We start from the raw sequence: 13,795 nt of genomic DNA on the forward strand, positions 1-13,795 counted from the left end.
TGACATCACTGTTGTGAGCACATCGAAAGGATGGCTGGAGAGGCTCAGACACACATGCATTGTTTGTATACTGAACAAAAACACAACATGTAAAGTGTCCAACAGAGCTGTTGCCAGACAATTGAATGTTCATTTCTCTACCATAAGCCACCTCTGTTTTAGATTATTTTGCAGTACACCCAACCAGCCTCACAACCGCAGACTGTGTAACCACGCCAGCCCAGGACCTCCACATCCGGCTTCTTCGTCTGGAGGGGCGGGGGGGTGCTGAGTAGTATTTCAGTCTGTAATAAAGCCCTTTTGTGGGGAAAAAAATATTCTGATTGATTGGCTGGGCCTGGCTCCCCCGGCCTATGCCCCTCCACCAGTCATGTGAAATCAGTAGATTAGGACCTAATGAATTTCAATTGACTGATTTCCTTCTATGAACTGTAACTCGGTCAAATTTTCGAAATTGTTGCACGTTGCGTTTACATTTTTGTTCAGTATATTTGCCCGCCTTCTATGAAGTAGAAACAGCAATCCTTCATGAGGTAAGCACTCTGCATGGTAGAGGGGACAACATTTCTCAGAAGGATCAGATAACATCTATGCGTCAGGGATAAAATGAGGACAGGATATGAAATATGGAAGCCAATTTTGTGTATAAGAGTAAAGCCCTTATAAGGATACTTCAAGATTTTGGGAGTGAAGCCCTTTATCTACTTTCCCAGAGTCAGATGAACTCTGTGTGCAGTTTAAAGTTGCTAACTAGGGTTAGCGCAATGACGGTGTCTATGGTAACTGCTTGCATACTAGTAGACACAATAGACTAACAGTTATTGGGCTAACGCTAGTTAGAGGTAGTTTCTGGAGTCAATTCTAACTTCCTTCATTCTGGATGCAGACAAAATGGTATCATTGCCAAAATAGTGAAGTATCCCTTTAATTAAAGTAATTAAACAGACAATCAGAACGGAAAATTGCTTTATAAAATCAATACAACAAACAGTTCAACATTCAGCAAGAAATTCAGTCCATGATTTGCAATAAATGTAATATAGTCCTTAATTATATCGATATGCATATCTGAGTGGTATAGGGAGACAATTTTATCTTGTAATTGTCTTTTTTATATTATCAGCATTTACAAGCGCTTATTTAATGATTCAAGTACCACTAGTTTAGATTTAACTTATGCATATTCAAAAGCTGTACAAGATCTGTATCCCATGTTGGATTTAAGAAATGCCCAGTTTATATCTGGTGCTAACAAAAAACTTAAAAAACACTGATCAGTTCTTCCTGACCACCTACGGAAGTAGTTGGGACAAATTGATTGGTTGGATGAAAACTCAGTGGGCAGAGTTTACAAGTTAGAGTCCAATAAAAATCAAGAAAGGAAAATCCCTAGTTACACATTTCATTTACATGTGATCTGAGCCAATCACTACTGTATCCGTCAATTACTAGATTGGTCCTACCGGGCCACCGTCTCTAAAATAATCATATTTATTTAACGTTATAGACCAATATTGATGCCTTTAGACAATGGTGCCCCACGTCAATGATTTGAGGGTGGATTTAAATGGTTTGACAATCCAGATCTGTTTACACAGACCTCCTCCAGAAGTGGTAAAGAGGATTTGATCACAATCAGTTGCTTTAATCATCTACACCCATCTAAAAATGTGGGCACAATCTGAATGTGGACAAGATCAGGACAAAAGGCAAATGATAGCACCAGGTATAACCAGGGCTTAAGAGCTCCTCATATTGTAATTGCAATGCAGTGCCGCAGTAGTATGTATCCAGGAAGGTGGTACATGCTTGTTAGTGTGTCTAATACACTGCTATACTAATAAACAAGGTATATTTTATAGAAGTTGTTTTTTGCCATCCAATGAACAGGATGCTATAATACTGTTTAAAATAAAATAGTGAGATGTGTCAGAAAAAGTGGATACTACAATGTGGGGACCTAAATTCAAACATTCATGTACATGCAATCTTTTCTCTTTTTAACAGTCATTGTTTCCGGTCTAAAACAAAATTGAATATGAAATTATACTTTAAAACATAAGGCTCGTCTTCCTCACACACACAATAACAAACAAAGAACTGGCCTTGGTGACAAACATGGAAAATCAGATCTTAAAAACCACACAAAACAAAAGTATTGCCTCATCAATAAAATAAACAGCAAAATACCCACAATCAACATCTATGAGCCACATTAAGGGCTTTTCAACAGGAACAGAAGAGTGACAAACCTACACTTCAGCAACATGTGCACTTTACACCAGCTGACACTAAAGTTCCACCGTACAAAACAGTGTTGACGAGGAAGGTGGGACTTTGTGCAAATAATTAAGGTGGCAGAATATGTCAACTACCTGGGGGAGCCAATTAACATGAACTTTCATTTTTAACATAAGGAGTTGCATTTGCATTTTAATATACAGTACATCAATGCTGTGAAAACACTACTACAGCCAAAATCACAAAAGGTGCTGTTTATTTATCAACAAAACACCACATTGAAATGGGACGATTTTAACAAATTGATAGCACAAATAAAATGCGCATTCTTTTATATATTAAAAAAGGATCTACATGTAAAAAGCCTACTAAACTTCAAAAGACACGATGAGTGGTCTATTTGGTTTATATGAATTCAGAATAGACAATTATGACTCGACTTGATTTTGTTATTGGTTATGTTTTCAACCAAACTGTCACATTATGTAAAAAGCATAATACTGTACCATTCAGGTTCAAATGTGAACTGTTTTACAAACTGGGCACCAGTCCAGAGTCTCATAAAACATTGTTTAAGTTCACAATCCTGAGCCATCCAGCCTCAATGAAATGTATACATTTTTAACTTTAAAAATGTACATTTTTAGACCCATTTAAAACCAATTAAAGGTGATATACGGCAGACACCTTCACCGTTGAGGTTCAGGTGAAACAGACCCTCCAATACTCGTGCTGAGTACAGCACTGAGCAGGAAGAAGGCCAGACGGTTTCCCCAGACTTCCAGGTTGTCTCCCTCCCTCATGGCCTCTGCTGCGAGTCATACTGCTGGTAACGGTTCAGCTTCTCCGGATCGTTTGAAGCCATCTGGGAAAAATCCTGGAAAATGTCTTGGTAGGTTTCATCTCCTGCAAGGACAAAGTAAACCATTACAGTGTGAGTACGACTCGGTAATACCAGGAGTAATACTATCAGTGACTTACAAGCATAAAACTGGTCGGTATTGTAGAATAAAACTGGTCGGTATTGTAGAATAAAACTGGTCGGTATTGTAGAATAAAACTGGTCGGTATTGTAGAATAAAAATGGTCGGTATTGTAGAATAAAACTAGTCGGTATTGTAGAATAAAACTGGTCGGTATTGTAGAATAAAACTAGTCGGTATTGTAGAATAAAACTGGTCGGTATTGTAGAATAAAACTGGTCGGTATTGTAGAATAAAACTAGTCGGTATTGTAGAATAAAACTAGTCGGTATTGTAGAATAAAACTGGTTGGTATTGTATAACAAAATGCAAGCTTACAAAAGGAAGATTTACGAGAGCTCAGACTTCTGTCACAGACACACACAATACAGGTAAGATAGGATGTTTATTTAATGCCAAAGGTTTGAAGAGGGAATGAAAGAAATAGAAATGTGGCCATACCTTAAAGCGTCACTGTTGGGCAGTAGAGAGAAACAGCATTATGCAGAGGAAGATGTAACAATGAAAGAAGAAGCAGCCCAATGTTTGAAGAGTGTGCAGGCCTAAAACAGTACTAAGGCAAGGAGCCCTCTCTTTGCAGTGAATTGTGATGTGGGAAAAAAAGGAAGCCCACAAGATAAGTTTTGTTACCAACTGTATTGTATTTAAAGTGCAGGATTTATGTACAAAAATACAGCTGTGTTGGACTCAGCACCCCAAAGAAACGAGAGAACAGAAAAAAGGCACAAACTCCGGGGAGAGAGAAAGAGAAACAGTACAGAACAAAGTGATAGACAGAGAGAGAGACAAGCAATGAGAGAATAAGAGTGCAACAAGTATCTGAGCAGAGAGCTTGACAAGAAAGCATCGTCCTACACTTCCATTGGATCCCTTCCCTACAACACATTCATACACTTCAGGTTTGTACACTAACAAGATGTAAAACATTGTCTTTGTAGAAAACACTACTGTATCCCCAACTGCTACAACTGTCTGCTGTTGACTTCAAGGTAATAACAGGCAAATATCGCTCACATTGGATTTAAGTCATGACAGAAAACGGTACATGAACAGTCGTATTAAATCAACTATTCTTCTCGTTACAGGTCCAAGAATCTATGGGTCATTGACTGAATCTACACTGAGTATACAAAATCATGTTCTTTCCATGACACTTTGACCAGGTGGAAGCTATGATCCCTTATTGATGTCACTTGTTAAATCCACTTCAATCATCAGAGTAGATGAAGAGGAGGAGACAGGTTAAAGAAGGATTTTTATGCCTTGAGACTATTGAGACATGGATTGTGTTTGTGTGCCATTCAGAGGGTGAATGGGCAAGATAAAAGATTGAAGTGCCTTTGAACAGGATATGGTAGTAGGTGCCAGGAACACCGGTTTGTGTCAAGAACTGCAATGCTGCTGGGTTTTTCACGCTAAACAGTTTCCGTGTGTATCAAGGATGGTCCACCACCAAAGGACATCCAGCCAACTTGACACAACTGTGGGAAGCATTGGAGTCAACATGGGCCAGCATCCCTGTGGAACGCTTTCGACACCTTGTAGAGTCCATTCCCTGACGAATGGAGGCTGTTCTGAGGGGGAAAGGGGTGCAACTCAATATTAGTAAGGTGGAAGGTGTTCCAAAAGTTTGGAATACTCAATGACCAAACACTTTTGAGGTGGAGGAACTATAACCTGTAGAACTACATGAAGTCCAAAGAGCAGCATGCTGGGTCACCTCCCTGTCAAACTCAACATTTATATTCCACTCACTTAGAGTGAATTGGTGGATTTCTAAATGGAGCACTCCCTCCAGTGGCCACACAAGGTAATTGGACCAGTTGTTTCCTCACGCTGTCAGACCCGCTACAAACTAGTTGTTTCCTCACCCTGTCAGACCCGCTACAAACTAGTTGTTTCCTCACCCTGTCAGACCCGCTACAAACTAGTTGTTTCCTCACCCTGTCAGACCCACTACAAACTAGTTGTTTCCTCACCCTGTCAGACCCGCTACAAACTAGTTGTTTCCTCACCCTGTCAGACCCACTACAAACTAGTTGTTTCCTCACCCTGTCAGACCCGCTACAAACTAGTTGTTTCCTCACGCTGTCAGACCCGCTACAAACTACCGTAATTTCCGGACTATTAAGCGCACCTGAATATAAGCCGCACCCACTGAATTTAAAAAATATATATTATTTTGAACGTAAATAAGCCGCAGGTGCCTACCGGTACATTGAAACAAATTAACTTTACACAGGCTTTAACGAAACACGGCTTGTAACAAAAATAAATAGGCTTTAACGAAACACGGCTTGTAACAAAAAATAAAAAATTAGCAGTAAGCTTTAGTTGTCTTTTTGCACTGAGTCAATTCCTCACGCTGCTGTTTCCAACGTCTTATCATCGACTCATTAAGACCAAGCTCCCGTGCAGCAGCTCTATTTCCTTTTCCAACAGCCAGATCAATCGCCTTCAACTTGAAAGCTGCATCATATGCATTTCTCCGTGTCTTTGCCATGATGAGGGTGACAAAATGACTACCGTAATCAGAATGATGGGAAGTTTGAGAGCGCTCGATTTAATTTAAACAGTAAACAAAAAAGATGTTTGACCTTATCCCGTTCGGTCATTTTATTGGTCTAATGAAAGCTTCATGCCGCCAAAAAACTGAGCACGTCACAGAATGTGTTTTTTTGGAGAAAAAAATTGAAAGTGGGAAAAATCCATATATTAGCCGCGAGGTTCAAAGCTGGGAAAAAAGTTGCAGCTTATAGTCCGGAATTTTACGGTAGTTGTTTCCTCACCCTGTCAGACCCGCTACAAACTAGTTGTTTCCTCACCCTGTCAGACCCGCTACAAACTAGTTGTTTCCTCACCCTGTCAGACCCGCTACAAACTAGTTGTTTCCTCACCCTGTCAGACCCGCTACAAACTAGTTGTTTCCTCACCCTGTCAGACCCGCTACAAACTAGTTGTTTCCTCACCCTGTCAGACCCGCTACAAACTAGTTGTTTCCTCACCCTGTCAGACCCGCTACAAACTAGTTGTTTCCTCACCCTGTCAGACCCGCTACAAACTAGTTGTTTCCTCACCCTGTCAGACCCGCTACAAACTAGTTGTTTCCTCACCCTGTCAGACCCGCTACAAACTAGTTGTTTCCTCACGCTGTCAGACCCGCTACAAACTAGTTGTTTCCTCACACTGTCAGACCCGCTACAAACTAGTTGTTTCCTCACCCTGTCAGACCCGCTACAAACTAGTTGTTTCCTCACCCTGTCAGACCCGCTACAAACTAGTTGTAGCGGGTCTACTGATACTCAGTAAGCACTAGTAGGGGGCATATTGGCTTGTACGGACTTCACTTTGGATACATCAGTAACTATGAGGCTGAAAGTGCTTTTTGTGCCCATTTAAAAATTACCCATCAGGCTCAGGTGCATTGCCAGGGGGCAAAGACTACGTGATGGGGAAGATGAAAGGATGACATCTAAAGAGGGGAACATTTCATTCATTCTTTACCAACAATATTGGAGTGAGCTTCACACTGTCCTATATTCAAATGTTTTGTGAACATCTCTTTTTTTATCCAATAAGTTGAAGTTAATTATATAACTATTATGCGGTAAAATGCTGTACATGGGTAAATGTGAATACTTTTCTAGACTATTGCCCTTCCTTTTTGGTACACTCTACCACCTTGATATCTCTTGTCTAAACTTAAATTCACACCCTTACCAGTGTCAGCTAACATTAAAGGGATACTTCTAATGCTAGCAGATAGCGCAATGACTGGAAGTCTATGGTTAACGCTAGTTAGCATTGGCTTGCAAAACTACCTACAACTTCCTTCATACTGGACACAGAGAGATAAAAATGGTATCCACAAGTTCCTCGGACTCTGGGGAAGTAGATAAAGAGACTCTGCTAAAATCCCAAAGTATCCCTTTAAGGACTGTATAATTAATGTCAAAAGAACAGGATTGCCAGAGGGGGGGTATTGTTCTATACCATAGCCAGGTAGACCAACAATCAATGAAATCATAGTCTTAAAACAGGTGTAGAAAATACAACACAATACAACAACAAAAAACACACAAAAACAAGGATGCAAGCACATTTGACTTACAGTACTCACCCTTGTTCATAATGTGTTGTCTATCTGACATTCGACTTACAGTACTCACCCTTGTTCATAATGTGTTGTCTTTCTGACATTACTGCTTCCGAGAATCTCTCAACTTTACTTCCTATTTTGCTTATACTGTATATGATATAGAAATGTATGTATATTTATGTACAATACATCATTTACAATGACATCTTATTATCATTATCATTATATGGTTCCAATTGTTATAAAAAAAAAAAAGTTCTCCCACAAAAGTAAAATGCTTCTTTAAAATGTGCCAAAATGTATACTTCATCATTGTAACAAACAGTTCAAACAAGTGAACAAGAAAAAGGGGGAGGTTAAGACTGTGGGAACGATACATGTAACACACTGAGATATTGCATAAGCATACCAGGAATGTGCATAAATATTCCCTCCGGTAAATCACTCATAACCACACCTGGTGCATGGCAACACACTGCTAGCCACTCAACAGCCGGATGGTCAAAACTGTCATTCAAAAGTCAGGATTACTGCCTGCGAGTCAACACCGACGTAGCATTGCTGTTCGATAGTAATGACACCCTCTGTTGCACGTGCTCTTCGACATCACAACTAATAAAGACGTGGCGGTTTGAAAATTGGGACGCAACAGACTAATTAAAAAAAAAAAGGACTGTTTATGTCACAGCTGTTCAGTAGTCAAAACAATGGCTCTAGAGCTAATGGTTTTGACCCCGGTTGGAAGTAAAAAGTCGAGCACCTTTGTCTAAAACACAAGATGCAGCTTCGCTCACCACCTGGCTGGTATTGAACACAGGACATCACAGGGTCAAATGTCTGCTTAATAAAAGTATGTTGCTTCTCTTGTCTTTGTATTTGGGCTCTATGATCTCTAAGGCTCAGCCAGCTGTAGGCAAATGAACTCCTGCATACACTTCCTGTATTGCATCTCTGTGGGGCTGCTGGTGGAATATTGACCTGACTGCATGTAGGGCCCCTCCGCCTCCCGCATCTCCTCGTTCATCTTGGCCAATCGCAGTCTGGGGAAAGGAGAGCGAGGGGAGTCATTCATTTTGTCATCTTTATCCAACCCACTTTTAGACTTATAGAAGCAATCCATATGAATTGAGACAGTGTAAAGTCAAATAAAATGTTGCATCAGTACTCCAATTTCAATTTGAGATTAAGTGACAAATATAAGGCAAATTGTTTTTCCATAAAAAATAAATACACTATATTTATATAATATTTATGTATACTGAACAAAAATATAAACCAACATGTAACAATTTAAAAGACTTTTCTGAGTTAGAGTTTATATAAAGGAAATTAGTAAATTGAAATACATTTATTTGGCTCTAATCTATGGATTTCACATGACTGGGAATAAAGACATCCATCTGTTGGTCACAGATATCTTTAAAAAAATGTAGGGGTGTGGATCAGAAAACCAGTCCGTATCTGGTGTGGCCAACATTTGCCTCATGCAGCGCGACATATCTCCTTCACACAGAGTTGATCAGGCTGTTGATTGTGGCCTGTGTAATGTTGTCCCACTCCTCTACAATGGGTGTGCAAAGTTTCTGGATATTGGCAGGAACTGGAAAATGCTGTCATACACATCAATCCAGAGCATCCCAAACATGTTCAATGGGTGACATGTCTGGTGAGTATGCAGGCCATGGAAGAACAGATCATTGTGACATGGGGCCGTGCATTATCATCAAATCAAATGATTATTGTTATTGGTCGCATACACATATTTAGCAGATGTTATGGCGAGTGTAGCGCCATGCTTGTGTTCCTAACTCCAACAGTGCAGTGGTATCTAACAATTCACAACAATACATGCAGAAACATGAAGTGATGGTGTTGGATGAATGGCACAATAATGGGCCTCAGGATCTCGCCGCAGTGTCTCTATGCATTCAAATTTCCATTGATAAAATGCAATTATGTTAGTTGTCCGTAGCTCATGATTGCCACATACCGCCACCATGGGGCACTCTGTTCACAACGTTGACATCAGCAAACCACTCACCCACACGACACCATACACGTGGTATGCGGTTGTGAGGCTGGTTGGACGTACTGACAAATTCTCGAAAACAACGTTGGAGGCGGCTTATGGTTGAAAAATGAACATTAAATTCTCTGGCAACAGCTCTGGTGGACATTCCCGCAGTCAGCATGCTAATTGCACGCTCCCTCAAAACTTGAGACATCTGTAGCATTGTGTTGTGAGACAAAAAAGCACATTTTAGAGTGGCCTTTTATTGTGCGCAGCACAAGGTGCACCTGTGTAATGATCATGCTGTTTTAATCAGCTTCTTGATATGCCACACCTGTCAGGTGGATGGGTTACCTTGTCAAAGATGTCTTCTGTGCCCATATGAATAACCCCTATGAGGTAACTGGAAAGATGAGATAGATGTTCTTCTATGTTTTAGTTTTATTATTTCACTGCCATACTGAGTTCGGTCTTGTCCAGCCATCTTGTCTCAAGAGGACCACAATGGAAATAAGTCCCAGACTTTATTGTGTGTTATCCTCCATGATTTTATTCATGTGCATGTATGGCTTTTTCAAGTTTTATGTGTGCTTGTTTTTTTTAAATGGTGGAATTAATAAACCAAACAAGGAGAAATGCTCACTAACAGGGATGTAAACAAATTTGTGCACAAAAAGTGAGAAATAAGCTTCTTGTGCGTATGGAACATTTCTGGGATCTTTTATTTTAGCTCATGAAACATGGGACCAACACTTTACATGTTGCGTTTATATTTTTGTTCAGTATATATATATATATATATATTTTTTTTTTTAAAGGCCAAAAGGCTTGGCACTCACAATGTGACGATGTCGGCATTGGCAGCGTCCACTGCCATGGATAGGGGCGTTTTCGCTTCAATGTCTGCCGCGTTCTGATTGGCTCCTCTTTTCAGGAACAAACACACTTGACTGGATTGGAGAATAAAATTTTAAAAAAGGGAGAAAAAAATCAAACCCCAACATGAACCAAGATCATAGACCGAGTTCCCCTTTGTCACCACTAATTAACAACCTCAACCCACTAATTAACAACCTCAACCCACTAATTAACAACCTCAACCCACTAATTAACAACCTCAACCCACTAATTAACAACCTCACCCACTAATTAACAACCTCAACCCACTAATTAACAACCTCAACCCACTAATTAACAACCTCAACCCACTAATTAACAACCTCAACCCACTAATTAAGCTCAAACACTACCCTCGTCTATTACGATCAAATATAAAATACAAAAAGGCTTAGCCGAGGCTTGCCATAAAGGCTTTAATCTAAACCAGAACACATGAACAAAAGGAAAAGTCTGCCGTGTATTACTACGCCAGGTGAGATCTAGAAATAACAGACCTCCGATGCTGTAGGGCGGCGGGTAACCTAGTGGTTAGAGTGGCAGGTAACCTAGTGGTTAGAGGGGCAGGTAACCTAGTGGTTAGAGTGGCAGGTAACCTAGTGGTTAGAGGGGCAGGTAGCCTAGTGGTTAGAGGGGCAGGTAGCCTAGTGGTTAGAGGGGCAGGTAGCCTAGTGGTTAGAGGGGCAGGTAGCCTAGTGGTTAGAGGGGCAGGTAGCCTAGTGGTTAGGGTGGCAGGTAGCCTAGTGGTTAGAGTGGCAGGTAGCCTAGTGGTTAGAGTGGCAGGTAACCTAGTGGTTAGAGGGGCAGGTAACCTAGTGGTTAGAGGGGCAGGTAACCTAGTGGTTAGAGGGGCAGGTAACCTAGTGGTTAGAGGGGCAGGTAACCTAGTGGTTAGAGGGGCAGGTAACCTAGTGGTTAGAGGGGCAGGTAACCTAGTGGTTAGAGCGGCAGGTAACCTAGTGGTTAGAGCGGCAGGTAACCTAGTGGTTAGAGCGGCAGGTAACCTAGTGGTTAGAGCGGCAGGTAACCTAGTGGTTAGAGCGGCAGGTAACCTAGTGGTTAGAGCGGCAGGTAACCTAGTGGTTAGAGCGGCAGGTAGCCTAGTGGTTAGAGCGGCAGGTAGCCTAGTGGTTAGAGCGGCAGGTAGCCTAGTGGTTAGAGGGGCAGGTAGCCTAGTGGTTAGAGCGGCAGGTAGCCTAGTGGTTAGAGCGGCAGGTAGCCTAGTGGTTAGAGCGGCAGGTAGCCTAGTGGTTAGAGCGGCAGGTAGCCTAGTGGTTAGAGCGGCAGGTAACCTAGTGGTTAGAGTGGCAGGTAACCTAGTGGTTAGAGTGGCAGGAAGCCTAGTGGTTAGAGCGGCAGGTAGCCTAGTTGTTAGAGTGGCAGGTAACATAGTGGTTAGAGCGTTGGGCCAGTAACTGAAAGGTTGCTGGATTGAATCCCTGAGCTGACAAGGTCAAAATCTGTCGTTCTGCCCCTGAACAAGGCAATTAACCCACTGGTCCCCATGACCTTCTCATATTTAACCTTTATTTAACTAGGAAAGTCAGTTAAAGTCCAACGCTGACCACTAGGCTACCTGCCGTCCCTCTTAACTGACTTGCCTAGTTAAATAAAGGTTAAATATGAGAAGGTCATGGGGTCTTTAATGTTCTGCTAAAAGACAGATCGGAGGTTGTGGTAGGTGGTAAGGGGTGGGAACGGACCCGGTGTGTCCCAGGATGGTGGCGTGGTGGAGGGGTCCTCGACCCAGGGCGTCCTGCTGGTTCACGTTTCCTGCGTTCTGGAGCAGGAACTCACAGGTCACCAACGAGCCCTAGAAGAACAGAAAAGTACCAGTCCATTTATCGCGCATGAGCACACATACAGGGCCAGACTCCCCGCGCCAGTCCGCAACGCGCCTGTCCACAACGCGCCTGTCCACAGCGCAACGCTCCCCGCGCCTGTCCACAGCGCAACGCTCCCCGCGCCTGTCCTCCCCGCAACGCTCCCCGCGCCTGTCCTCCCCGCAACGCTCCCCGCGCCTGTCCTCCCCGCGCAACGCTCCCCGCGCCTGTCCTCCCCGCGCAACGCTCCCCGCGCCTGTCCGCAACGTGCCTGTCCGCAACGTGCCTGTCCGCAACGCTCCCCGCGCCTGTCCGCAACGCTCCCCGCGCCTGTCCGCAACGCGCCTGTCCGCGCCTGTCCGCGCCTGTCCGCAACACGCCTGTCCGCGCCTGTCCGCAACGCGCCTGTCCACAACGCTCCCCATGCCTGTCCTCCCCGCAACGCTCCCCGCGCCTGTCCTCCCCGCGCAACGCTCCCCGCGCCTGTCCTCCCCGCGCCTGTCCTCCCCGCGCAACGCTCCCCGCGCCTGTCCGCAACGCGCCTGTCCGCAACGCTCCCCGCGCCTGTCCGCAACGCGCCTGTCCGCAACGCTCCCCGCGCCTGTCCGCAATGCGCCTGTCCGCAATGCGCCTGTCCGCAACGCTCCCCGCGCCTGTCCGCAACGCGCCTGTCCGCAACGCGCCTGTCCACAACGCTCCCCATGCCTGTCCTCCCCGCAACGCTCCCCGCACCTGTCCTCCCCGCGCAACGCTCCCCGCGCCTGTCCTCCCCGCGCCTGTCCGCAACGCGCCTGTCCTCCCCACGCAACGCTCCCCGCGCCTGTCCGCAACGCGCCTGTCCGCAACGCTCCCCGCGCCTGTCCGCAACGCGCCTGTCCGCAACGCTCCCCGCGCCTGTCCGCAACACGCCTGTCCGCAACACGCCTGTCCGCGCCTGTCCACAACGCTCCCCGCGCCTGTCCTCCCCGCGCAACGCTCCCCGCGCCTGTCCTCCCCGCGCCTGACCGCGCCTGTCCGCAACGCTCCCCGCGCCTGACCGCGCCTGTCCGCAACGCTCCCCGCGCCTGACCGCGCCTGTCCGCAACGCTCCCCGCGCCTGACCGCGCCTGTCCGCAACGCTCCCGTCCGCAACGCTCCCCGCGCCTGCCCGCAACGCTCCCCGCCCGCAACGCTCCCCGCCCGCCCCGCGCAACGCTCCCCGCGCCTGTCCGCCCCGCGCAACGCTCCCCGCGCCTGTCCTCCCCGCGCAACGCTCCCCGCGCCTGACCGCAACGCTCCCAGCGCCTTTCCGCAACGCGCCTGTCCGCGCCTGTCCGCAACGCGCCTGTCCGCGCCTGTCCGCAACGCTCCCGTCCGCGCCTTTCCGCAACGCGCCTGTCCGCGCCTGTCCGCAACGCGCCTGTCCGCGCCTGTCCGCAACGCGCCTGTCCGCGCCTGTCCGCAACGCTCCCGTCCGCGCCTGTCCGCAACGCTCCCGTCCGCGCCTGTCCGCAACGCTCCCGTCCGCAACGCGCCCGTCCGCAACGCGCCCGTCCGCAACGCTCCCCGCGCCCGTCCGCAACGCTCCCCGCGCCTGTCCGCAACGCTCCCCGCGCCTGTCCGCAACGCTCCCCGCGCCTGTCCGCAACGCTCCCCGCGCCTGTCCGCAACGCTCCCCGCGCCTGTCCGCAACGCTCCCCGCGCCTGTCCGCAACGCTCCCCGCGCCTGTCCGCAACGCTCCCCGCGCCTGTCCGCGCCTGT

At 45.8% G+C, this 13,795-nt stretch overlaps 1 protein-coding gene across 5 annotated transcripts in view; it reads right to left on the bottom strand.

Moving 5' to 3' along the window:
- Positions 1 to 953: 953 nt before the first annotated feature.
- The window catches only part of acap2b (ArfGAP with coiled-coil, ankyrin repeat and PH domains 2b), a 72,820-nt gene continuing 59,978 nt past the window's right edge, over positions 954 to 13,795 (bottom strand). For all 5 annotated transcript variants that reach the window (XM_082962779.1, XM_014149753.3, XM_014149757.3 and 2 more), the window contains 4 exons: positions 11,935 to 12,044; positions 10,174 to 10,284; positions 8,302 to 8,363; positions 954 to 3,147 (listed from right to left, as the gene is read on the bottom strand). In XM_082962779.1, coding sequence (XP_082818905.1) covers positions 3,041 to 3,147; positions 8,302 to 8,363; positions 10,174 to 10,284; positions 11,935 to 12,044 — 390 coding nt within the window. In that variant the 3' untranslated portion in view covers positions 954 to 3,040. The remainder of the gene's footprint in view (positions 3,148 to 8,301; positions 8,364 to 10,173; positions 10,285 to 11,934; positions 12,045 to 13,795) is intronic.

This window comes from Salmo salar, chromosome 16, assembly GCF_965601325.2.
Source record: "Salmo salar chromosome 16, fSalSal1, whole genome shotgun sequence".
NCBI lineage: Eukaryota > Metazoa > Chordata > Actinopteri > Salmoniformes > Salmonidae > Salmo > Salmo salar.